Consider the following 21219-nt stretch of genomic DNA (forward strand, 5'->3'; position numbering starts at 1 on the left):
TTAATCTGCATATCCTTTTAATCACTAACAACTTCAATCGTTATCCGATTACGAGGGTAAACAATGTTGTATATATAGAGGAGGAGACATGACAACAATAGGATTTTTTATTGTTTGTCTTGTATTAGATTTGGTTGTTTAATTCCCTTTTCCTTTCGTTTTCGGCTTCCTATTGGCACTAAAATTAGTACTAATATGGTAATTTTAATACCACAAACTTTACAAGTACTTCCTCTCATTTTGTCAAGACAAAGAACTTGAAACAAGAGATAATTAGTGCAATCCAAATAGAAGAATATCTCATTCAAGTTCTGTTGGAAAAAGAATTTCACGGAACAATTTTCAACAAATCCAAGGGAATTAGAAACAAACCAAAATTCCCATACATCCCTCATTCATTGTAGAAAAATACAACATTAATGATAATACTTGTATTTAAAGGAAACAAAAGAATTGTATGCAGTATATGTTGTAGTATTAATTTTTCAAAAGTATAAGTAAATTAGAAAGAAACAGGGGAAGGAGCTGGAGCATCAGCTACATCTTCGAGTGCAGCTCCATTGCTTGAGAGCTCAATCATAGCACGGTGTGGGCTGGTCCTCTGCTTGTTGCATAAATCTGGCAAATACACTCCTGCACATTTCCAACATGCGCAATAACATTACTGTCGGAAATAAAGTCCACTCATAAGGGTGCTCTTAAAGCCCACTACGGTAAAGCCCAGTAACTTTAGTTATTACTATAACCCTAGACCAGTGATTACTAGTGATTCTGGCTTCATGCAAGCAAGTTATAGCCTGCAAACATAACTGAGGATAGGTTTTTGGGGTTAGCTCACCCTCGCAGGGTCGCAACCCTTTATCCCGGCCATTGTAGCATGTGTGTCGCCTAGGGCATAAAGGGCATGATGACTTGACGTCATCCTCACTTTCCTTTGGCTTATCACCGACAGTTTGTTCAGAGTTCCAAAATAAGTACACATACAATGTACAACAAAATATACTGAATAAAATATTTTCCTGCACTCTTCTCTAAGTTCTCCGTTTATAATTTACACGCTATTTAATATGTTTAGATTATCGGATTCTAACAATTACTAAACCAGAAATGCATTATATACGGTGAACAACTTTACTTTAACCCTAGTTGGGTTTATACAAGTAAACATACGGTGTACAACTAAATATACTGAATACATCGATCTTCTCTGTTAATAACATTAGGGTTTAGACTGTCGAATAGGGGTTGATCCAATACATCGTGACAACCACCACCGGCCGCAGTTCAATCTTCCTCTTTTCCTATGAAGAACAAGTAAGTTCTCCGTTTATAATTCACGCGCTATATATCTAATATATTTAGATTATCGCATTCTAACAATTACTAAACCAGAAATACTAATGCAGGGGATCAAAAAATAACTCAACTATGTGGTGCCTATATATCACAGAAAGAAAATAAAGGAAGAGGGAAAATGCTAATGTTGTTACCTTCTCCAGCAGCTAAGTTGAAGTAAAGGTCAACAATGTTAGCACATTTTTGGTAACAAGCAGAGGAGCAGAGTTTAGAAGTGAATAGAGAATCAAGCAAAGCATCAGAAGAAATCCCAACAGAGTTCCTGTCAACTCCACAAGCATCAACACATTCATGTGTCTCAATGTGTTCTTTCATGTTTCCAACAACAACCTCAGATGTCTTACATTGATACTCCACCTTCCCATCTTCCCCTGCTGAATTCTCCAACAAACACCTCTTCCCTGATGTCGCGATCGCAAAACCACACACATTTGTTGGCAAATCCTCACAAATGAAATTCCCTGAGATTAAATTTACACATACCCCAAAAAAAAAATTAAATTTACACGTCGTGGACACAGGTGGAGTCAGAAATTCTAAAGAGGATTTTAAAAAGTACAAAAATATATGATTAAAAGTTGTGACTTAAAGTAATTCTTGAACCATCTATGTCATTATACTAGAAGATTGTCTTAAGTCGAGGAACAATTTATTATAACCCTACTATTTATGCAGTATAATTTTTCATTCAATTAAAACCCTCCAGATCATGTCGCTCCGCCCCTGATCGTGAGATGAAAAACTACTCTGGATATTGCAAATGAAAACATGCATTCTACATATTCAAAAGAAAATTAAACAAACTATGATGGAAATATATTGTGTGCATGAAATAGGGAAGAAGATTAGATTGGATATATACAATACGTACCCAAAGTGCCTTGGAGGAAAAGGGCGCTAGCAAAGAAAACAATTATGGAGTATTTCATAGTGGAGGACATTTCTAATTTTATTTCTTCCCTTTTGGGAAATTTCCTTTTTTGCTTTTTGAACTCGAGGAAAAAAAATGGAGTTAGGAACTATGGGGTTCTTGAGATGAATAGAGGGGTTTATTGAATTTATATAGGGAAGTTAGGAGGAGGAATAGGAGGAAAATGCGGTTTGAACTTAGAATTCTTTGTCACCTTCTTAGTTGTTCTTTTATTTTGGATATTATTAATCTTCTTTCATTTTTTTAATTTTCAGCTTATAAGGTAGTATATGCCCTCCTAAATTTTGACGAATTCTCTGAATTTGGTGTGCACGAATAGAATGGAAGGATCTTTTAGTGGAGCCCACGCGTTTGCTTCTGTCATTAATTTTATTTAATTTTATTTCTTTATTAACTAAAGAATTAATTATTTCGTTGAATTTCTTGTTGTTTGTAGTAAGTTTACTTCTTGCCTTCTAAGTTCTAGTTGACGCCTAACAAGTAGTACGCGTTTTTTGTCTGCTAATTGAAGTTTCAAACACTAGAAGTTGTCAATGAAAATCATATTTCTGATTCTCATAGTTTCCTAATCTATATTTCAATTAAATTGTTAGTTTCCCACTAAAAGGTTAACTAAATTTCCATATCTTTACTATAAACCAAATAATGTTTACGTGCATGCTTCAATTAGAAACTTCAATCGATCGAGAGTAGATTTTGATAAAAGTGCTTGTCTAGTTATGAATTTTGGGGGGATGATTAAAAATTGAACGTATTACATTTCCTTATTAGAAAGCTAAAGTGGAAATGAATTGTTTCTCCTAACAATTAATATGCATAATTAGAGTGAATTTTCTCTCCTACAATTAATATGCTAATAATACATGTTGAACTATGTTGTCAACAATTAATGGACACAATTTATGCACCTAGCTAGTTTGGTTAACCATAAGCAATCTTAAGCCCCGATAAATTTCGGGATCATTTGGTACGAGGGATAAGAGATAATTAATTTTCGGATTAAATTTAAGATGAGTTTATCCTACGTTTGGTTAGGATAAATTGCAGTATACTCCTGAGATTAGTTATCCCGAGATTATAATGTTATTTTTATCCTTATGAGGATGGGATAACAATCACGAGATAACTAATCCCGAAATAATTAATCTTGGGATAACTTATTTCCCAACTAAACGACCCTTAGAATACTAAGTGGAGTTCAAATGAATCCATTCTGTTAAGTTCAAAAACTATAAATTTATAAGTAAAAACAAAGTAAATTATGTTTTAATCGCATAATTTTAAATAATCACTCACTTTTATAAAAAGAGTCTGAATTCATTAACGTTGAATTCTAATGTAAGTGTATGTACGTGAAAAGTCACAAACTTCTGTGGAAAAAATAGCAGCAACGAGAGTTAACAAGTTTTATTTTATTTTGGATAAAAGAATTCTATTATATAGAAAAGAAAAGTTGGTCAACCAAGGGCAAAATTGTAATTTTACCTTGACATTTTATTTTATTTTTCCTATTTCTATTGGTTGATCAAGGGCAAATCTCTAATAGGAGTAGTAATCTGGTTGGGCACATGCCCACACAATTCTAGAAGAATTTCTCTTATGAGAACAAGAAACCCTTGGTTGTTTCATTTGATTTCTCTTCCTCGTCTTTCAATTTCAGGTAAGTTTTTTTCTCAATTTTTGATTTAATCTTCTTCCAATTCTTTTCAAATTTCTCAATTTCATGGCTGAAATTCATTGTTGTTTTTCTTTTATGTTCTTGTTCATCCGTTATCTCCTTCCTTTTATTTCTCTATTTCATTATTAAAATGCTCCTTATGCATGATCTTTTTATTTTTCTTCAGATTTTCAAAGACTACTTTTTTTTCTAGTTCTTTACATCTTCTCAGCTCGGTTGTTCTAATTTTAGGTATGATTTGTCTCAATTTTTACCCACTTTCTTCTAATTTCCAAATTTCATAATTGGAATCCGTGGCTGATGTCTTTAGTAGAGAAAGAGGTAGAGTTTCGGAAGGTTTGCTATGCGTAAAATGTAGTTGGGAGATTGGGGTAGAAACGATGAACAAAAAGATTATAGTAGTATTTAATAATTTCATCATAGACTATATTATATGTAGAGTGGTCATCATCGTCGTCAGCTGTACGTGGTCTAATAAATACCTTCACACAATTAGAACTTTTGGCTCTTGATAAAGCAATATACAATTGACCATGAGAAAAGACAGGTTCGCACAAATAGATACCTACAAAATCTAATGTTTGACCTTGAGCTTTGTTTATTGTCATGGCGAAACATAATCGAACTGGAAATTGTGTCCTTTTAAAAGGGAGAGGTTGTAACGACTCGGCCGGTTGTTTTGAGAGTAATAGCCCCGATCCCCTATTAACTGCTTTCCCCGTATCTTTTCTGCTTATGTGACTTGCCGAGAGGTCTTATTTTTTGTTTCGGAGTGAGTTGGGACATAATGATTGACCGCTTCCGGGTAGGATCTGCACTCGGAGTTAGGAATCGGTTTACTAATTTCAGAATTGAAGAAGACCCGCCAGCTCCTGGAGACAGTATCTTCTTTGGTACCAGTAAGTCACCCAACTCGGTGACGTCCTCCGAGGCCGTAGAATCCAAGCCATCGAAGAAGTTGTTAAAAAATTTTGTTGCTCCTAGGGGTCCCTCGCTGAGGTGACCTTTCAGCGTTTGAGCCTCGTTTATCATAGAATCAATAAATGAAGGTGACTCGGAGAGATCTATCACCCCAAGTGCGTCCTTCGGTACATTATATTCTGCCTGAGGAGTACCGAACACGGTCTCTTTGTCGACCTCCCCATCTCAGGGCAAAATGGCCTCGACCCTCCCTAGTTCGGAGGCCTAGGCCACTGCATCTTCATTGGCCCCCCTAGTTCGAGGCAGTTCGGTACCGCTTCTCAAGCAGGTCACCAATTCAGAGTTTTCTTCTTCTTCGGACTCATCCCTCAACCGGTGGAGTGAGTCCAATGGGAGTTCTCGGGCGCTAGTACTTTCTTTGGATGTGCGCACCAGCCGCCTCTTTGGTTTCTTCTGCTCCGAGCTCTGGGAGTTCGTAGCTTTTCTTCTTTTCTTCTCTTTATCCTGCTTCGGAGCAGAGGGCTTGGTGAAAATGTCATTATCACCGGACGGAGGCCTCATTTCAACATCTTTTGGTAAACCTGCAAAAGGAAAGTAAAACAAGTTAAAAATCGACGGCGTGAAAGTAGGTCGAACGTGACCTAAAGAAAAAATCTCACCATGAGAACGAGCCTCCCAACAGCCCTTCGAAAGCTCACGCCATGAGCGCTTAGAGTAAGATCTCTGTATTGCGATACCCTCAACCCACTCCTTGAGTAAAGGAACTGCATCTGGCATCCGAGCAACATCTGCACCATCACAAAATATTGATGAGAAGGGAGGAAAAGGAAAAGCGATAAAAGGGTTTTCTTTTTGAGGAACGAATTTTGAAGTCTTTGCCATTGCATCTAAATAGTGGAGAAAAAAAAGTGCTGATAAAAGAGGAGGTGTGATTAGCAGACAACTTATGTAAGCTTTTAGAAAATCAGAAGATGAGAGTGATGAGGTTTTCTTAAAGCACAAGAGCAAAAGTTTGAATGTAAAAGTTCTAAATGAATGAATGAAAGGGTATTTATAGTTTTCTCAAATGGCGGTTCGCATCCTGAAGTGGCCGACCGTTAACTGACACGCATTTAATGCCTTAAAAATTGGACCGACGGGATGTAACTGGACCGATGGGACGTTTCAACTATTCTTATCACTTACGTCATGGTTTCGTCGTCATGATTTATCGAAGTGAGAATCGGAAGCTCGTATCGTTTCTCATCATTTACTCTCCGAAAAACAAGAGGATTTTACGTCATGATTTTGTCACTTACGTCATGATATATCGAAGTGAGATTCGGAGGCTCATATCGTTTCTCGTTATCTACTCTCGGAAAAATAAGAGGATTATGTGTATACAGGTAAAACCGGGCTCGATGTTCGATCGAGCTTCCAACCTCCCTAATTAAGGCCAAAGTCAAAATATCCGTAATCGGCTAAAAGTCGAGCTCGAAGTTCGATCTTACATCCGACATAATCAGCCAAGATCGAAATATGGTAATTAAGATCGGACCCAAAGCATTGCTAAAATTAGTCATCGACACCACCAGATTTGCCCTCGAGTTTACCGAAGTCATAACCGGGCCTGGTCATAACGGTCTCAAGGAATATATTGCCAGCTTATCCGAAATTCCTGCAATTAATCGGACATTACGCCGGAAATCACGGAATATACCAAAAAAGAAACCAACGGTCAACAAATCAAGGACATTGTTACCTTTTATAGTATAATAGAATAATACCTAAAAAGTAGGTTCCTCTAATATATAGAGGGGGTCTCACAATTCATGAAAGAAGGGTAACATACACTGATAAGCAATACATTCTCTGAGTTCTTACTCTTTGGTATCTTTGTGTCAATAAAAGTGCATTCAACTCAAGGGTGGCTTGCTTTCCTAAGCTGAAATCATTCAATTCATGTGGTTTGCAGTTAATATATCGTTATTTATTTCAATTGCAATCTAATTTATCGCTTTGTATCAAATTAATCTGCATATCCTTTAAATCACTAACAACTTCAATCGTTATCCGATTACGAGGGTAAATAATGTTGTATATATAGAGGAGGAGACATGACAACAATAGGATTTTTTATTGTTTGTCTTGTATTAGATTTGGTTGTTTAATTCCCTTTTTCTTTCGTTTTCGGCTTCCTATTGGCACTAAAATTAGTACTAATATGGTAATTTTAATACCACAAACTTTACAAGTACTTCCTCTCATTTTGTCAAGACAAAGAACTTGAAACAAGAGATAATTAGTGCAATCCAAATAGAAAAATATCTCATTCAAGTTCTGTTGGAAAAAGAATTTCACGAAACAATTTTCAACAAATCCAAGGGAATTAGAAACAAACCAAAATTTCCCTACATCCCTCATTCATTGTAGAAAAATACAACATTAATGATAATACTTGTATTTAAAGGAAACAAAAGAATTGTATGCAGTATATGTTGTAGTATTAATTTTTCAAAAGTATAAGTAAATTAGAAAGAAACAGGGGAAGGAGCTGGAGCATCAGCTACATCTTCGAGTGCAGCTCCATTGCTTGAGAGCTCAATCATAGCACGGTGTGGGCTGGTCCTCTGCTTGTTGCATAAATCTGGCAAATACACTCCTGCACATTTCCAATATACGCAATAACATTACTGTCGGAAATAAAGTCCACGCATAAGGGTGCTCTTAAAGCCCACTACGGTAAAGCCCAGTAACTTTAGTTATTACTATAACCCTAGACCAGTGATTACTAGTGATTCCGGCTTCATGCAAGCAAGTTATAGCCTGCAATCATAACTGAGGACAGGTTTTTGGGGTTAGCTCACCCTCGCAGGGTCGCAACCCTTTATCCCGGCCATTGTAGCATGTGTGTCGCCTAGGGCATAAGGGCATGATGACTTGACGTCATCCTCACTTTCCTTTGGCTTATCACCGACAGTTTGTTCAGAGTTCCAAAATAAGTACACATACAATGTACAACAAAATATACTGAATAAAATATTTTCCTGCACTCTTCTCTAAGTTCTCCGTTTATAATTTACACGCTATTTAATATGTTTAGATTATCGGATTCTAACAATTACTAAACCAGAAATGCATTATATACGGTGAACAACTTTACTTTAACCCTAGTTGGGTTTATACAAGTAAACATACGGTGTACAACTAAATATACTGAATACATCGATCTTCTCTGTTAATAACATTAGGGTTTAGACTGTCGAATAGGGGTTGATCCAATACATCGTGACAACCACCACCGGCCGCAGTTCAATCTTCCTCTTTTCCTATGAAGAACAAGTAAGTTCTCCGTTTATAATTCACGCGCTATATATCTAATATATTTAGATTATCGCATTCTAACAATTACTAAACCAGAAATACTAATGCAGGGGATCAAAAAATAACTCAACTATGTGGTGCCTATATATCACAGAAAGAAAATAAAGGAAGAGGGAAAATGCTAATGTTGTTACCTTCTCCAGCAGCTAAGTTGAAGTAAAGGTCAACAATGTTAGCACATTTTTGGTAACAAGCAGAGGAGCAGAGTTTAGAAGTGAATAGAGAATCAAGCAAAGCATCAGAAGAAATCCCAACAGAGTTCATGTCAACTCCACAAGCATCAACACATTCATGTGTCTCAATGTGTTCTTTCATGTTTCCAACAACAACCTCAGATGTCTTACATTGATACTCCACCTTCCCATCTTCCCCTGCTGAATTCTCCAACAAACACCTCTTCCCTGATGTCGCGATCGCAAAACCACACACATTTGTTGGCAAATCCTCACAAATGAAATTCCCTGAGATTAAATTTACACATACCCCAAAAAAAAAATTAAATTTACACGTCGTGGACACAGGTGGAGTCAGAAATTCTAAAGAGGATTTTAAAAAGTACAAAAATATATGATTAAAAGTTGTGACTTAAAGTAATTCTTGAACCATCTATGTCATTACACTAGAAGATTGTCTTAAGTCGAGGAACAATTTATTATAACCCTACTATTTGTGCAGTATAATTTTTCATTCAATTAAAACCCTCCAGATCATGTCGCTCCGCCCCTGATCGTGAGATGAAAAACTACTCTGGATATTGCAAATGAAAACATGCATTCTACATATTCAAAAGAAAATTAAACAAACTATGATGGAAATATATTGTGTGCATGAAATAGGGAAGAAGATTAGATTGGATATATACAATACGTACCCAAAGTGCCTTGGAGGAAAAGGGCGCTAGCAAAGAAAACAATTATGGAGTATTTCATAGTGGAGGACATTTCTAATTTTATTTCTTCCCTTTTGGGAAATTTCCTTTTTTGCTTTTTGAACTCGAGGAAAAAAAATGGAGTTAGGAACTATGGGGTTCTTGAGATGAATAGAGGGGTTTATTGAATTTATATAGGGAAGTTAGGAGGAGGAATAGGAGGAAAATGCGGTTTGAACTTAGAATTCTTTGTCACCTTCTTAGTTGTTCTTTTATTTTGGATATTATTAATCTTCTTTCATTTTTTTAATTTTCAGTTTATAAGGTAGTATATGCCCTCCTAAATTTTGACGAATTCTCTGAATTTGGTGTGCACGAATAGAATGGAAGGATCTTTTAGTGGAGCCCACGCGTTTGCTTCTGTCATTAATTTTATTTAATTTTATTTCTTTATTAACTAAAGAATTAATTATTTCGTTGAATTTCTTGTTGTTTGTAGTAAGTTTACTTCTTGCCTTCTAAGTTCTAGTTGACGCCTAACAAGTAGTACGCGTTTTTTGTCTGCTAATTGAAGTTTCAAACACTAGAAGTTGTCAATGAAAATCATATTTCTGATTCTCATAGTTTCCTAATCTATATTTCAATTAAATTGTTAGTTTCCCACTAAAAGGTTAACTAAATTTCCATATCTTTACTATAAACCAAATAATGTTTACGTGCATGCTTCAATTAGAAACTTCAATCGATCGAGAGTAGATTTTGATAAAAGTGCTTGTCTAGTTATGAATTTTGGGGGGATGATTAAAAATTGAACGTATTACATTTCCTTATTAGAAAGCTAAAGTGGAAATGAATTGTTTCTCCTAACAATTAATATGCATAATTAGAGTGAATTTTCTCTCCTACAATTAATATGCTAATAATACATGTTGAACTATGTTGTCAACAATTAATGGACACAATTTATGCACCTAGCTAGTTTGGTTAACCATAAGCAATCTTAAGCCCCGATAAATTTCGGGATCATTTGGTACGAGGGATAAGAGATAATTAATTTTCGGATTAAATTTAAGATGAGTTTATCCTACGTTTGGTTAGGATAAATTGCAGTATACTCCTGAGATTAGTTATCCCGAGATTATAATGTTATTTTTATCCTTATGAGGATGGGATAACAATCACGAGATAACTAATCCCGAAATAATTAATCTTGGGATAACTTATTTCCCAACCAAACGACCCTTAGAATACTAAGTGGAGTTCAAATGAATCCATTCTGTTAAGTTCAAAAACTATAAATTTATAAGTAAAAACAAAGTAAATTATGTTTTAATCGCATAATTTTAAATAATCACTCACTTTTATAAAAAGAGTCTGAATTCATTAACGTTGAATTCTAATGTAAGTGTATGTACGTGAAAAGTCACAAACTTCTGTGGAAAAAATAGCAGCAACGAGAGTTAACAAGTTTTATTTTATTTTGGATAAAAGAATTCTATTATATAGAAAAGAAAAGTTGGTCAACCAAGGGCAAAATTGTAATTTTACCTTGACATTTTATTTTATTTTTCCTATTTCTATTGGTTGATCAAGGGCAAATCTCTAATAGGAGTAGTAATCTGGTTGGGCACATGCCCACACAATTCTAGAAGAATTTCTCTTATCAGAACAAGAAACCCTTGGTTGTTTCATTTGATTTCTCTTCCTCGTCTTTCAATTTCAGGTAAGTTTTTTTCTCAATTTTTGATTTAATCTTCTTCCAATTCTTTTCAAATTTCTCAATTTCATGGCTGAAATTCATTGTTGTTTTTCTTTTATGTTCTTGTTCATCCGTTATCTCCTTCCTTTTATTTCTCTATTTCATTATTAAAATGCTCCTTATGCATGATCTCTTTATTTTTCTTTAGATTTTCAAAGACTACTTTTTTTTCTAGTTCTTTACATCTTCTCAGCTCGGTTGTTCTAATTTTAGGTATGATTTGTCTCAATTTTTGCCCACTTTCTTCTAATTTCCAAATTTCATAATTGGAATCCGTGGCTGATGTCTTTAGTAGAGAAAGAGGTAGAGTTTCAGAAGGTTTGCTATGCGTAAAATGTAGTTGGGAGATTGGGGTAGAAACGATGAACAAAAAGATTATAGTAGTATTTAATAATTTCATCATAGACTATATTATATGTAGAGTGGTCATCATCGTCGTCAGCTGTAGTTGGTCTAATAAATACCTTCACACAATTAGAACTTTTGGCTCTTGATAAAGCAACATACAATTGACCATGAGAAAAGACAGGTTCGCACAAATAGATACCCACAAAATCTAATGTTTGACCTTGAGCTTTGTTTATTGTCATGGCGAAACATAATCGAACTGGAAATTGTGTCCTTTTAAAAGGGAGAGGTTGTAACGACTCGGCCGGTTGTTTTGAGAGTAATAGCCCCGATCCCCTATTAACTGCTTTTCCCGTATCTTTTCTGCTTATGTGACTTGCCGAGAGGTCTTGTTTTTTGTTTCGGAGTGAGTTGGGACACTTAGTCCCTAAAACGGAAGCTTAAGTCTTAGGATTTTGACCATAGGCGAAACTGTAAGAAGACGACTCCAGAATAGGTTTTCGTCTATTCTGTTAGCTCCGTTGGGTGATTTTGGACTTAGGGGAGTGTCCGGATTGTGTTTTTGAGGTTGGTAGCTGATTTAGGCTTGAAATGGCGAAAGTCTATTTTTTGGAGATTTTGACCGGTAGTGGACTTTTTAATATCGGGGTTGGATTCCAATTCCGAAAGTTGGATTAGGTCCGTAGGGTTAAATATGACATGTGTGCAAAATTTGGGGTCAATCGGACGTGGTTTGGTTGGTTTCGGCATCGGTTGTCGGATTTGGAAGTTTCAAGTTCTTTAAGTTTGAATTGGAGGATGATTCGTGATTTTAGCGTTGTTTGATGTGGTTTGAGGGCTCGACTATGTTCGTGTGGTATTTTAGGATTGGTTGGTATGTTTGATTGAGGTCCCGGGGGACTCGGGTGAGTTTTGGGAGTTTGAGAGCTCGGTGTGAGGCGATATTTCGAGATTTCTTCAAGGAGATTGTTGGGGTAAGTGGTTCTAACTCGGATTGGACTATTTTTCATGAATCTATTGCTATTTTCATCATCTAATTAGGGTTTTGAGTTGGCAATTTAGGGGGAAATGGTAGAAACTTTATAGACTAAAATTTCGAGTTTTGGATGGTGATTTGAGGTCGGATTCGAGTAATTCTTATATGGTTAGACTCGTGAGTGAATGGGTATTCGTATTTTGTGACTTTTACCCGATTCTGAGATGTGGGCCCGGGTCGACTTTGTAGGACGGATTTCGGAGTTTTTGTTAAAGTCTTGATTTTATTAATTAGACTAGTCTATTATAGTTGTATTTATAATATGTAATTATTTTAATTAAGTTTTGGGTCATTCGGGGTCGGATATTCGTATAAAAGGCATTGTTACCGATTGATTGATCTTGGTTTGAGATAAGTAGCTTGCCTAACCTTGTGTGGGAGAAATCCCCTTAGGATTTGGTATTGTCGTGATATGTGAGCGTCGTGTACGTGAGGTGACGAGTACGTACATGGGCTATTTGTTGAAAAAAACCAATTTATTTTACTGAGTAGTAACATATTTTTCCTTTAATTTGAGTTATACCTTTTAAATGAGTATTAGTCTTTTTTCATTCTTAATTGAGCTATTCCAACATGCGTAGTTATCCTGATTAGCCTAATATCGCATGCCTACGTGTTTTAACTGCTCATTTGAACTCTCTGAAGCATGCCTAGTTGATTTTCTATTTTTCCTTGTTCTTTATCAGTCTTAACTGTAGAATTCTTGCTGTTAACTATGGTATTTATCGGTTGAGCTGTGTGTTTACTTTTGAGACTACGAGGCGATTCCTCGGGAGTTCTCCCTGCATATTTACTTTTGAGACTACGAGGCGGTTCCTCGGGAGTTCTCCCTGCACATTTACTTTTGAGATTACGAGGCGGTTCCTTGGGAGTTCTCCATGTATATTTACTTTTGAGACTACAAGGCAGTTCCTCGGGAGTTATCCATGTATATTTACTTTTGAGACTACGAGGCGGTACCTTGGGAGTTCTCCCTGCATATTTATTTTGGGACTACGAGACGGTATCTCGGGAGATCCCCTGTTGTTTATCCATGTGTGTTGCATTGTTATATCGTTGTGTTTTCTTTTTGTTAAATTCCAGTCTTTTATTATACTGTTATAATTTCCTGCTTTATTTATTATATACCAGTGGGCCTGACCTGACCTCGTCACTACTCTACCGAGGTTAGGCTTGGCACTTATTGGGTACCATTGTGGTGTACTCATGCTACTCTTCTGCATATATTTTTGTGTGCAGATCCATGTGCTCCTTATCAGCCCCGCTAATAGTTGAGAGTGCTTGCTTTTGTACGGATACTTCAAGGTACATTTGACGCATCCGCAGACCTCAAAGTCCCCCTCTATTCTCTCCTATGTCATTTACCTTCCGTACTTCTTTTGTTAGACTTTGGTGTATAGAGATACTAGTTTCCTTCTGTAGCTTGTGACTTACGATGTTCTGGGTTTTGGGAAGACTGTGTATTAGATAGTATTGGTTATTGCACATGCCGAGCGGTATTGTTATTAGTTATTTAGTTATCCACTGTTGTTAGTTGTCAAGTTTTACTTTCGTTTTTGTTATATTTTCGCAATTTGTTAGGCTTACCTAGTCGTAGAGACTAGGTGTTGTCACGACGTTATACGGAGGGAGTTTGGGTCATGACAAGTTGGTATGAGAGCTCTAGGTTCATAGGTGTCGTGAGTCACAAGCAATTTTATTAGAATCTCGCGGATCGGTGCGGAGATGTCTGTACTTATCTTCGGGAGGCTATGGAACTGTTAGGAAAAATTATACTTCTTTGATTCCTTGTCATGCGAAATTTGTACCGCCGTTTGTACCAATGGTCTAGTGGTAGAATAGTATCTTACTACCGTACAGACCCTGGTTCGATTTCCAAACTGTGCATATTTTAATTGTATAATTAAAAATACCAATACTGACCGGGAAATGGGGCTATAACTCTCGAAACGACCGGCCGGGTCGTTACATCTTCTAATTGTCTCTCATTCCTCAATGACACGACATTAATGGATGCCTTAGGATTAGCTCCAGTGTCACTTGGAAGAGCTCCAACTGGTCTAGTATTTTGGGCATTGGCAAGTTGTCCCACTTGGCGCTCCAAATTTCTCATTGATGTTGCTTGGGCTTGCTGATCAACCATCAATTTCTTCATCATTTCCTCAAGGTGACTTGTTGAGTTTGCATGTTGTTCGTCCTTAGGTGGTCTACATTGTTGTTGAGGTGCTTGTGGTTGGTATTGATTTTGAGCACCTCGATTTTCACCCCAAGAGAAGTTTGGGTAGTTCCTCCAGTTGGGATTGTAAGTGTTCCCATATTGATTTGTCTGGCCCCTATTTGCATAACCCACAAAGTAGATAGACTCTGGATTAACTTGGCATAAGTCGCTTGTGTGACCCTCTCTACATACTTCACAAAACACTTGAACATGTTGCACTGGTTGAGCTTGTTGCTTGTTAATAACCATGGTCATCTGATTGGCTTGGTTGGTTAGTGTAGAAATCTGCGCTGATAATGCCGAGACGATATCTAACTCGAGAACCCCCGCAGATTTTTGTGCCGTGTGTCTTCCCATTTCTCCTTGCCAATCCTCTTGCTTTTGGAGAATTTGTTCAATAATTCATATATCTTGTCAAAGCTTTTCTCCAACACTTGACCTCCAGCTACAACATCTACCACAATTTTTGTTTCAGGATGGAGCCCTTCTATAAAAGTGTGAGCTAATACTTCGTTTGTCTGATTGTGATGAGGACAGTCTCTGAGTAGCCCCTTTAACCTCTCCCAAGCTGAGTATAAAGACTCTCCCACTTTCTGTTTGAAGGCAACTATCTCACTTCTGATCTTTGCAGTTTTACCTGAAGGGAAGAACCTTGCCAGAAATTTCCTTGCCACATCATTCCATGATGTAATAGAATTAGTTGGTTCTGCCTCCAGCCATCGCTTTTCTTCGCCCAACAGAGAGAATGGAAAAAGTGTGAGCCTCACATAGTCTGGAGTGACCCCGTTATTGATATAAGTATCATTAATCTCCAAGAAGTTCAGGATATGCTATTGTGGATCCTCATGTGGAAGACCCATAAACTGCCCATTCGCATGAAGTAGCTGGATCATGCTCTGTTTTAGCTCAAAGTGCCCAGTGATTCTGGGCTTCACTATGTTGGAGGTGACATTAGCAATGCTGGCATTGCCACCTCCTGAACAACCATATGTTCCTATGCTATGTTCACATGAAATTGAACGAGTGCCTAAATATTATTCGTGTCCTTTACTTCCCTCAACCTCCTATGAAATGTTCTCTTAGGTTCGGGGTCAAAGCCTTGAGGTCGGTCCTGGCTTCTGACTCTGCGCATTCAATCAAAGTTCCTGAGATCAGAGCAACAATCAAGTAACGTTAGACTTGACGAAATAAACAATGAAAGCAAAAACTAGAAAGTAGTCAATATTCAAGTCCCCGGCAACGACGCCAAAAACTTGTTGCTCCTAAACGCACATGCTAGTATACGTGATCGTACAAGTAATAAAATGATAAGTCGAGTATCGAACCTACAGAGACTTGTATCAACTACCCACTAAAGTCACCAAGATTGTTATTCAGTCAAGCCAAATTTGAGTTCAAGAATGTGATTATACTAAGCTATAATTCTAAGCAGTAACTAAATTATTAAGTAGTAAAATGGTTGTTGTGTATTCAGTAGAGACAAATATTTCAGGGTTGTGATTGATTCACCATTCTTATTGTGTTCTAGTTAACTATCCCTTTCATACAATTCACTCATGGTTTCTAATTAATCGATAATTGCTTTCATAACCTTCTCCCGAAGTACTACTCGCCTATTCAAAATAGATTAACGCCTATATTCCTATAGAATCAATCTATCAACAACGCATTAAGATTACGATATTTAATTAAGCACGGTGACTAGGTATATTCCTATCCTAACCACAAATCCCACCCACCCACCCCACCCTAAGAGTTAAGATCATGCTCTCTTCAATTCTTCTCTAATCTAAACATAGCTTTCCCAAGCAGAACATAGATAGTAAATAAAATCTAACTGCTGGCCAAACAATTAAGTAATTAATTATAGAATTGAAGAAATAATCATATATTAGTGAATTATAATCAAGGTTAAGTCAACGTTAAACAACAATATTCATGGCTAAATCAAATGTGATGACCCAAAATGTCATCTTTAAATTTAATAAGTAATTATATTTTTTAAGACCTCGAAAAGCACCATTTCTCATTCTTCGACTTGCGTGCACAGTCCGTACAATTTTCCGAAAAGTGTTTTACGTGAAAAATAAATTAAAATGTGAATTAGAGCTTTAAAACTCAACTAAGATGACTTTGGTCAACATTTTGAGCAAACGGATCCGGATCGGTGTTTTGATAATTCTGATAGGTCCGTATCGTGATTTGGGACTTGGGCGTATGTCCGGAATCAAATTCCGAGGTCCCTAGCCCGAGATATGAAATTTTGATGAAAAATTAAAAGCTTGAAAGGTTAATGATTTTTAAGAAATTACTGATGTTGGATTTATTGACCTCGGGTCCGTATTTTAGTTTCGGAGCCCGGTATAGGTCCACTATAATATTTATGACTTGTCTGCTGAATTTGGTGAGAATCAGAGTTGATTTGACGTGATTCGGACGTCCGATTCGTAGTTCCAGGTGTTATGGCGATTTGATCGCGCAAGCAAGTTTGTATGATGTTTTAGGACTTGTGTGCATGTTTGGTTTGGAGCCCCGAGGGCTCGGGTGAGTTTCGGATAGGCTACGGGATGTTTTGGACTTTGAAAATCTGGTATTTTGCTGCAACAAGTGTTCTGGCATGTCCTTCTTCGCGTTCGCGAAGGTACTCTCGCGAACGCAAAGAGTAAACTGGGCAACTGAAGTTTTCTTCTTCGCGAACGTGAAGGCTTGGTCGCGAACGCGAAGCGATGGGGGCATTACCCTTCGCGAACGCGATCAGCTCCTCGCGAACGCGTAGTGTTAGGAACACCTGGGGGAGGGTTGTTCATTCCTTCATCGCGAACGCGAGCTATGCCTGGCGAACGCGAAGGCCGGGGGGGAGCCTTCGCGAACGTGAAGGAGGACTCGCGAACGCAAAAGCCACGGGCTGCTACTCATCACGAACGCGACAGGCCCTTCGCGAACGCGAAGAAGGCCTGACCCCTGTGACTTAAAACAGAACCAAAACGGGATTTTTTCTATTTTTCACAAACCCTCAATTATAACTCGGCTTAGGGGAGATTTCAAAGGAGTTTTTCACGATTTCGAATTGGGTAAGTGTTCTTTATCATATTGTGATTGTATTTCATAAATCTAAGCCTATATTTCTTATTTATTTCGGATTTAGATGGAAGAAATTGGAATTTTTGTAAAATTTTCCAAAAGCGAAAAATTAAGATTTGAAGGTCCATTTGATATCGGAATTGGACAAATTTTGTATGGTTGAAATCGTATCGGAACGGGTGTTCGAATTTCGTGAGTTTTTCCGGAATTTGAGATGTGGGTCCCACTGCCGAATATTTTAATGAATTTCGGATTTTTATCCAAAAAATTTGTAAATTCATATGGAATTAATTCCTATGATTCGTATTGAATATATCGAACTGTTTGTGAATAGATTTGAAGCTTTCGAAGGCAAATTTAAAAGAAAAATTTGTGATTGAATAATTGATTGGAATTTGCAAAGCGAAGTAAGTATCGTGGTTAACCTTGACTTGGGGGAATAGAACCTTTAAATTATTTGTTATGTGAAATGCATGTGAACGACGTATAGGCGAGGTGACGAGTGTCTATATGTCGTCAAATTAATTGTTTGCATAATTACTTGAAAAATCATAAATTATTTTAAATCATGAATTAATTATTATAATAATTATTTCTCTCCTATTCTTTGCCAAATATTAATTCTTGAATTCCTGCATTAATTGTTACATGCTACTTGAATTATGTGTCTTAATTGTTATTTGACATTTAGCATATTAAATATTAAACTGCCTATTTTCTCCCTGATTTCTATAATAATTTGCTATTTGACATTGTCTGTTTCATGAATAAATCATAATTATTGTATGCTTGTTGTCTTATAATTTTATATTAATTGTTGCATTTATTGGGGAAATTCCTTCTATAAGAATTGATTATAATGAATATATTGGAGGATCGGGTTGCACGCCGCAACAGACTTATTAAAAGTCTATATTGGAGGATCGGGTTGCACGCTGCAACAAACTTATTAAGAGTCCATATTGGAGGATCGGGTTGCACGCCGCAACAAACTTGATTAAAAATGAATATATTGTGAGAGTGGGTTGCATGCTGCAACAGAATTGAATGTGAATATATTGTGAGAGCGGGTTGCATGCTGTAATTTTTTCTTTTCGATCGCTATTTATTATCGATCAGCCTAATTTCGACTGATTAAAGTCGGTCGAAAATCGGTCGATTTTTTCAATTTTCCGACCGATTTTGATCGGTATTTCTGGACAGTTTTAGATAGTTTTCTAGTAGTGTCAGGATTGATACATCTATTAGATTTCAAGTTGTACTATGTACTGTGATATGTTTTTCTTTAAATGCAAAGCAAACTTAAAAATCCCAAGATTAAATTAGAGATAAATTTGTCATCTACCTTATACCATCACTGAATCAATAGAATAGTATGTCAAGATGTAGGCTTCGGAGCAAAGAAGCCTCACAAAGACAAAGTATTTTTGTGCCTAATAATACTTGGCGAGATAAAATACAAAAATACAAATCAACTTGATAAAACTCACAAAGAATCGTAAAACATGAAAATTAAAATCTCCAAAGAGCACAAAGATGGAACTCACCAAGCTAGAATAAGATATTAACGTAGCCCGTCTGAAATCAATTTTTACTTTTGCCTCATTAGATATTAACTGATTAAAATTAGACTAGGGATGGTAGAAGCAAAAAGACACGAGGCTAGAGCACTTTATGGCTTCATATGAATTGATCAATTTGAACCTTATAATTTGCTTTAAAACTGACTTGGCCACGGGAGGCTAGAGCTCTTCTTTTCGGTACCCTCATTTTCAGTTTTTACATATCTCGTTTGGATTCCGAAGAATACTATATACCATTCCAATATTGAGAACCACATACATTGTGCATTAAATCCCAACAAACAACTAATACAAATCCCAAAAGAACCGAATACATTGTGTATTGTAAACTCATTCGTATGGGAATGAAGTAGGAGAAGCTCAACAACATTGTCATAGTTATGAGTATTTTTACCTTTCTGTACAATATTAATGTACAGTTAATATGATTTTTAATAGGGTAAAAAGGTCCAATAATTTTTTTGGAACATTTTACTAATAAGAAGTTTTAAGAACTCACGTTTTATTTTGGACGGTGGACAATACTTGTGCTTGCCCTAGTTACAAGACCTGCTGAAAACTATACTTTGACCCCCAAAGATCTAAAGTTGACACTTTAAACAAAAGAACTAAACATGCACTCAAATAACGTAAAGGGCTACGTATAAGTTGTATTTAGCTACTGTTAATATTCTTTTGTGAATAATTAATTTGTAATTAGTTGTAATTAATCATATAAAGAGACATCAATTTCTCTTATATGTATGACAACATCCATTATTGAAATTATTACTTTCATTAATGTACAAAATATCATTTAATGGGAGGTAATTTTAATATTAGTTATAGGGTAATTTGGTCATTCAAATTTTGAAGGACATTTTAGTAAACTAATTTCACCTACAAGTTTTAATACTTATAATATATTATGTTTGTCTGTATTCTTGAAAGAAACAAGTTGGTGTCCATCAAGATGTAGCTGAAGATGATATACATTTGGAAACATTTCACTAATAGGGAAAGCAAATATACACCATGCTACCTCAGGTGGTGACACCCACCTAGCAGATTGGTATTCCTTTATTTCATCTATTTCTATGTTTGTATCATTAGCATGTATATGAAATGCAATTTTATCATATCATTTGCAAATATACTTATAAATGTACTTAACAACTTTAATATCATAGCAAATCTCTACATTCATATGGCAGTTGAACTTACAAAGTAAATATGGATTATAAGGAACAACCCATGAATTATCAAGAAAGTGTCCTCTTATTTGCACTTTCTTACCCGTGTTTCGTCTTCTATAAATTGAATACGAATTTTTTCATTTAGTTGTTTGTTCTGCAAACTCTTTTGGATACTTAAATTTATAGTGACCTTTTTTTTCATACAAGAATTTGTTGGATTTAATTCTCCGCATGGACCGTGCATCATGTGATCTATAACAAGTGAATATAGTGTAGGATTTTCTTTTTTATCCGTTAATTCAGCACATATAAATCGGTCATATGCTTCAGGAGTTAGTAATTTATATTTTTCATCAAGTATTATAAGAAAATGAGCATGTGGAAGTTCCCATTTTTGGAATTCCACTGTATACATAAATGCTGCGACTTTACCAAATATTTGTGTTTTGAGAATATCCTTTTTCAACTCTTCTAGTTTTGCTCGAAATACTCGACTAACTAAATCAGGTCTATTTTGTGTTTCATCTATCGTTAGAAGGTTTTCTTTTATTTCAGGCCAAGAAGGATTACACGTCATTGTTAAAAATATATCTGGTTTCCAAAGCGTTGCACTAATGCAATAGCATCCATATACCTTTGACGCATATCTCTTAGGCCTCATGTAAAGCTAAGTGAGAGTATTTTTTATTTTTCAACTTGTGAAGCTTCTCTTTTCCCACATCGTAGAATATCTAAAAGCCCGCTTAATACATCAACTCTGAATAAATCCTGATTAAAAGAAGCAAAGTCTAATCTTTGGATTTCAATTTTTATACATTCATCCACAATATATTGTTGGAATAATCTTCCAGCATGTAAAAGTATATTTTCATCATCTCTTATTTGAAGTTTGTAACAATAAT

The 21219-nt window shown here is 36.1% G+C and overlaps 2 protein-coding genes, 1 long non-coding RNA gene and 1 other non-coding gene across 4 annotated transcripts; 2 read left to right on the forward strand and 2 right to left on the reverse strand.

The window, feature by feature from the left end:
* Positions 1-277: 277 nt before the first annotated feature.
* Positions 278-2398, reverse strand: LOC138906417 (uncharacterized). Its single transcript, XM_070195130.1, has 3 exons — positions 2228-2398; positions 1491-1817; positions 278-633 (listed from the first exon to the last, which is right to left on the reverse strand). The coding sequence occupies exons 1-3, from the start codon at positions 2295-2297 to the stop codon at positions 503-505; spliced, it is 528 nt and encodes a 175-aa protein (XP_070051231.1). The 5' UTR covers positions 2298-2398; the 3' UTR covers positions 278-502.
* A 4773-nt stretch (positions 2399-7171) lies between these two features.
* LOC138906418 (uncharacterized) lies at positions 7172-9295 on the reverse strand. Its single transcript, XM_070195131.1, has 3 exons — positions 9121-9295; positions 8384-8710; positions 7172-7527 (listed from the first exon to the last, which is right to left on the reverse strand). The coding sequence occupies exons 1-3, from the start codon at positions 9188-9190 to the stop codon at positions 7397-7399; spliced, it is 528 nt and encodes a 175-aa protein (XP_070051232.1). The 5' UTR covers positions 9191-9295; the 3' UTR covers positions 7172-7396.
* Positions 9296-10710: 1415 nt separating this feature from the next.
* Positions 10711-13807, forward strand: LOC138906420 (uncharacterized). Its single transcript, XR_011413772.1, has 2 exons — positions 10711-10840; positions 13500-13807. It is a non-coding gene; the product is annotated as an uncharacterized lncRNA (long non-coding RNA).
* Positions 13808-14999: 1192 nt separating this feature from the next.
* Positions 15000-15104, forward strand: LOC117277295 (small nucleolar RNA R71). Its single transcript, XR_004507567.1, has one exon. It is a non-coding gene; the product is annotated as a small nucleolar RNA R71 (small nucleolar RNA).
* Positions 15105-21219: the final 6115 nt, after the last annotated feature.

Source organism: Nicotiana tomentosiformis, chromosome 2, assembly GCF_000390325.3.
Source record: "Nicotiana tomentosiformis chromosome 2, ASM39032v3, whole genome shotgun sequence".
NCBI lineage: Eukaryota > Viridiplantae > Streptophyta > Magnoliopsida > Solanales > Solanaceae > Nicotiana > Nicotiana tomentosiformis.

Coding starts and splice junctions, on each gene's coding strand:
- LOC138906418 (XM_070195131.1), bottom strand. CDS start 9,190: ATGTCCTCCACTATGAAATACTCCATAATTGTTTTCTTTGCTAGCGCC. Junction 8,711..9,120: donor TTTCCTCCAAGGCACTTTGG/GTACGTATTGTA, acceptor ATTTAATCTCAG/GGAATTTCATTTGTGAGGAT. Junction 7,528..8,383: donor CAACTTAGCTGCTGGAGAAG/GTAACAACATTA, acceptor GGAAATGTGCAG/GAGTGTATTTGCCAGATTTA.
- LOC138906417 (XM_070195130.1), bottom strand. CDS start 2,297: ATGTCCTCCACTATGAAATACTCCATAATTGTTTTCTTTGCTAGCGCC. Junction 1,818..2,227: donor TTTCCTCCAAGGCACTTTGG/GTACGTATTGTA, acceptor ATTTAATCTCAG/GGAATTTCATTTGTGAGGAT. Junction 634..1,490: donor CAACTTAGCTGCTGGAGAAG/GTAACAACATTA, acceptor GGAAATGTGCAG/GAGTGTATTTGCCAGATTTA.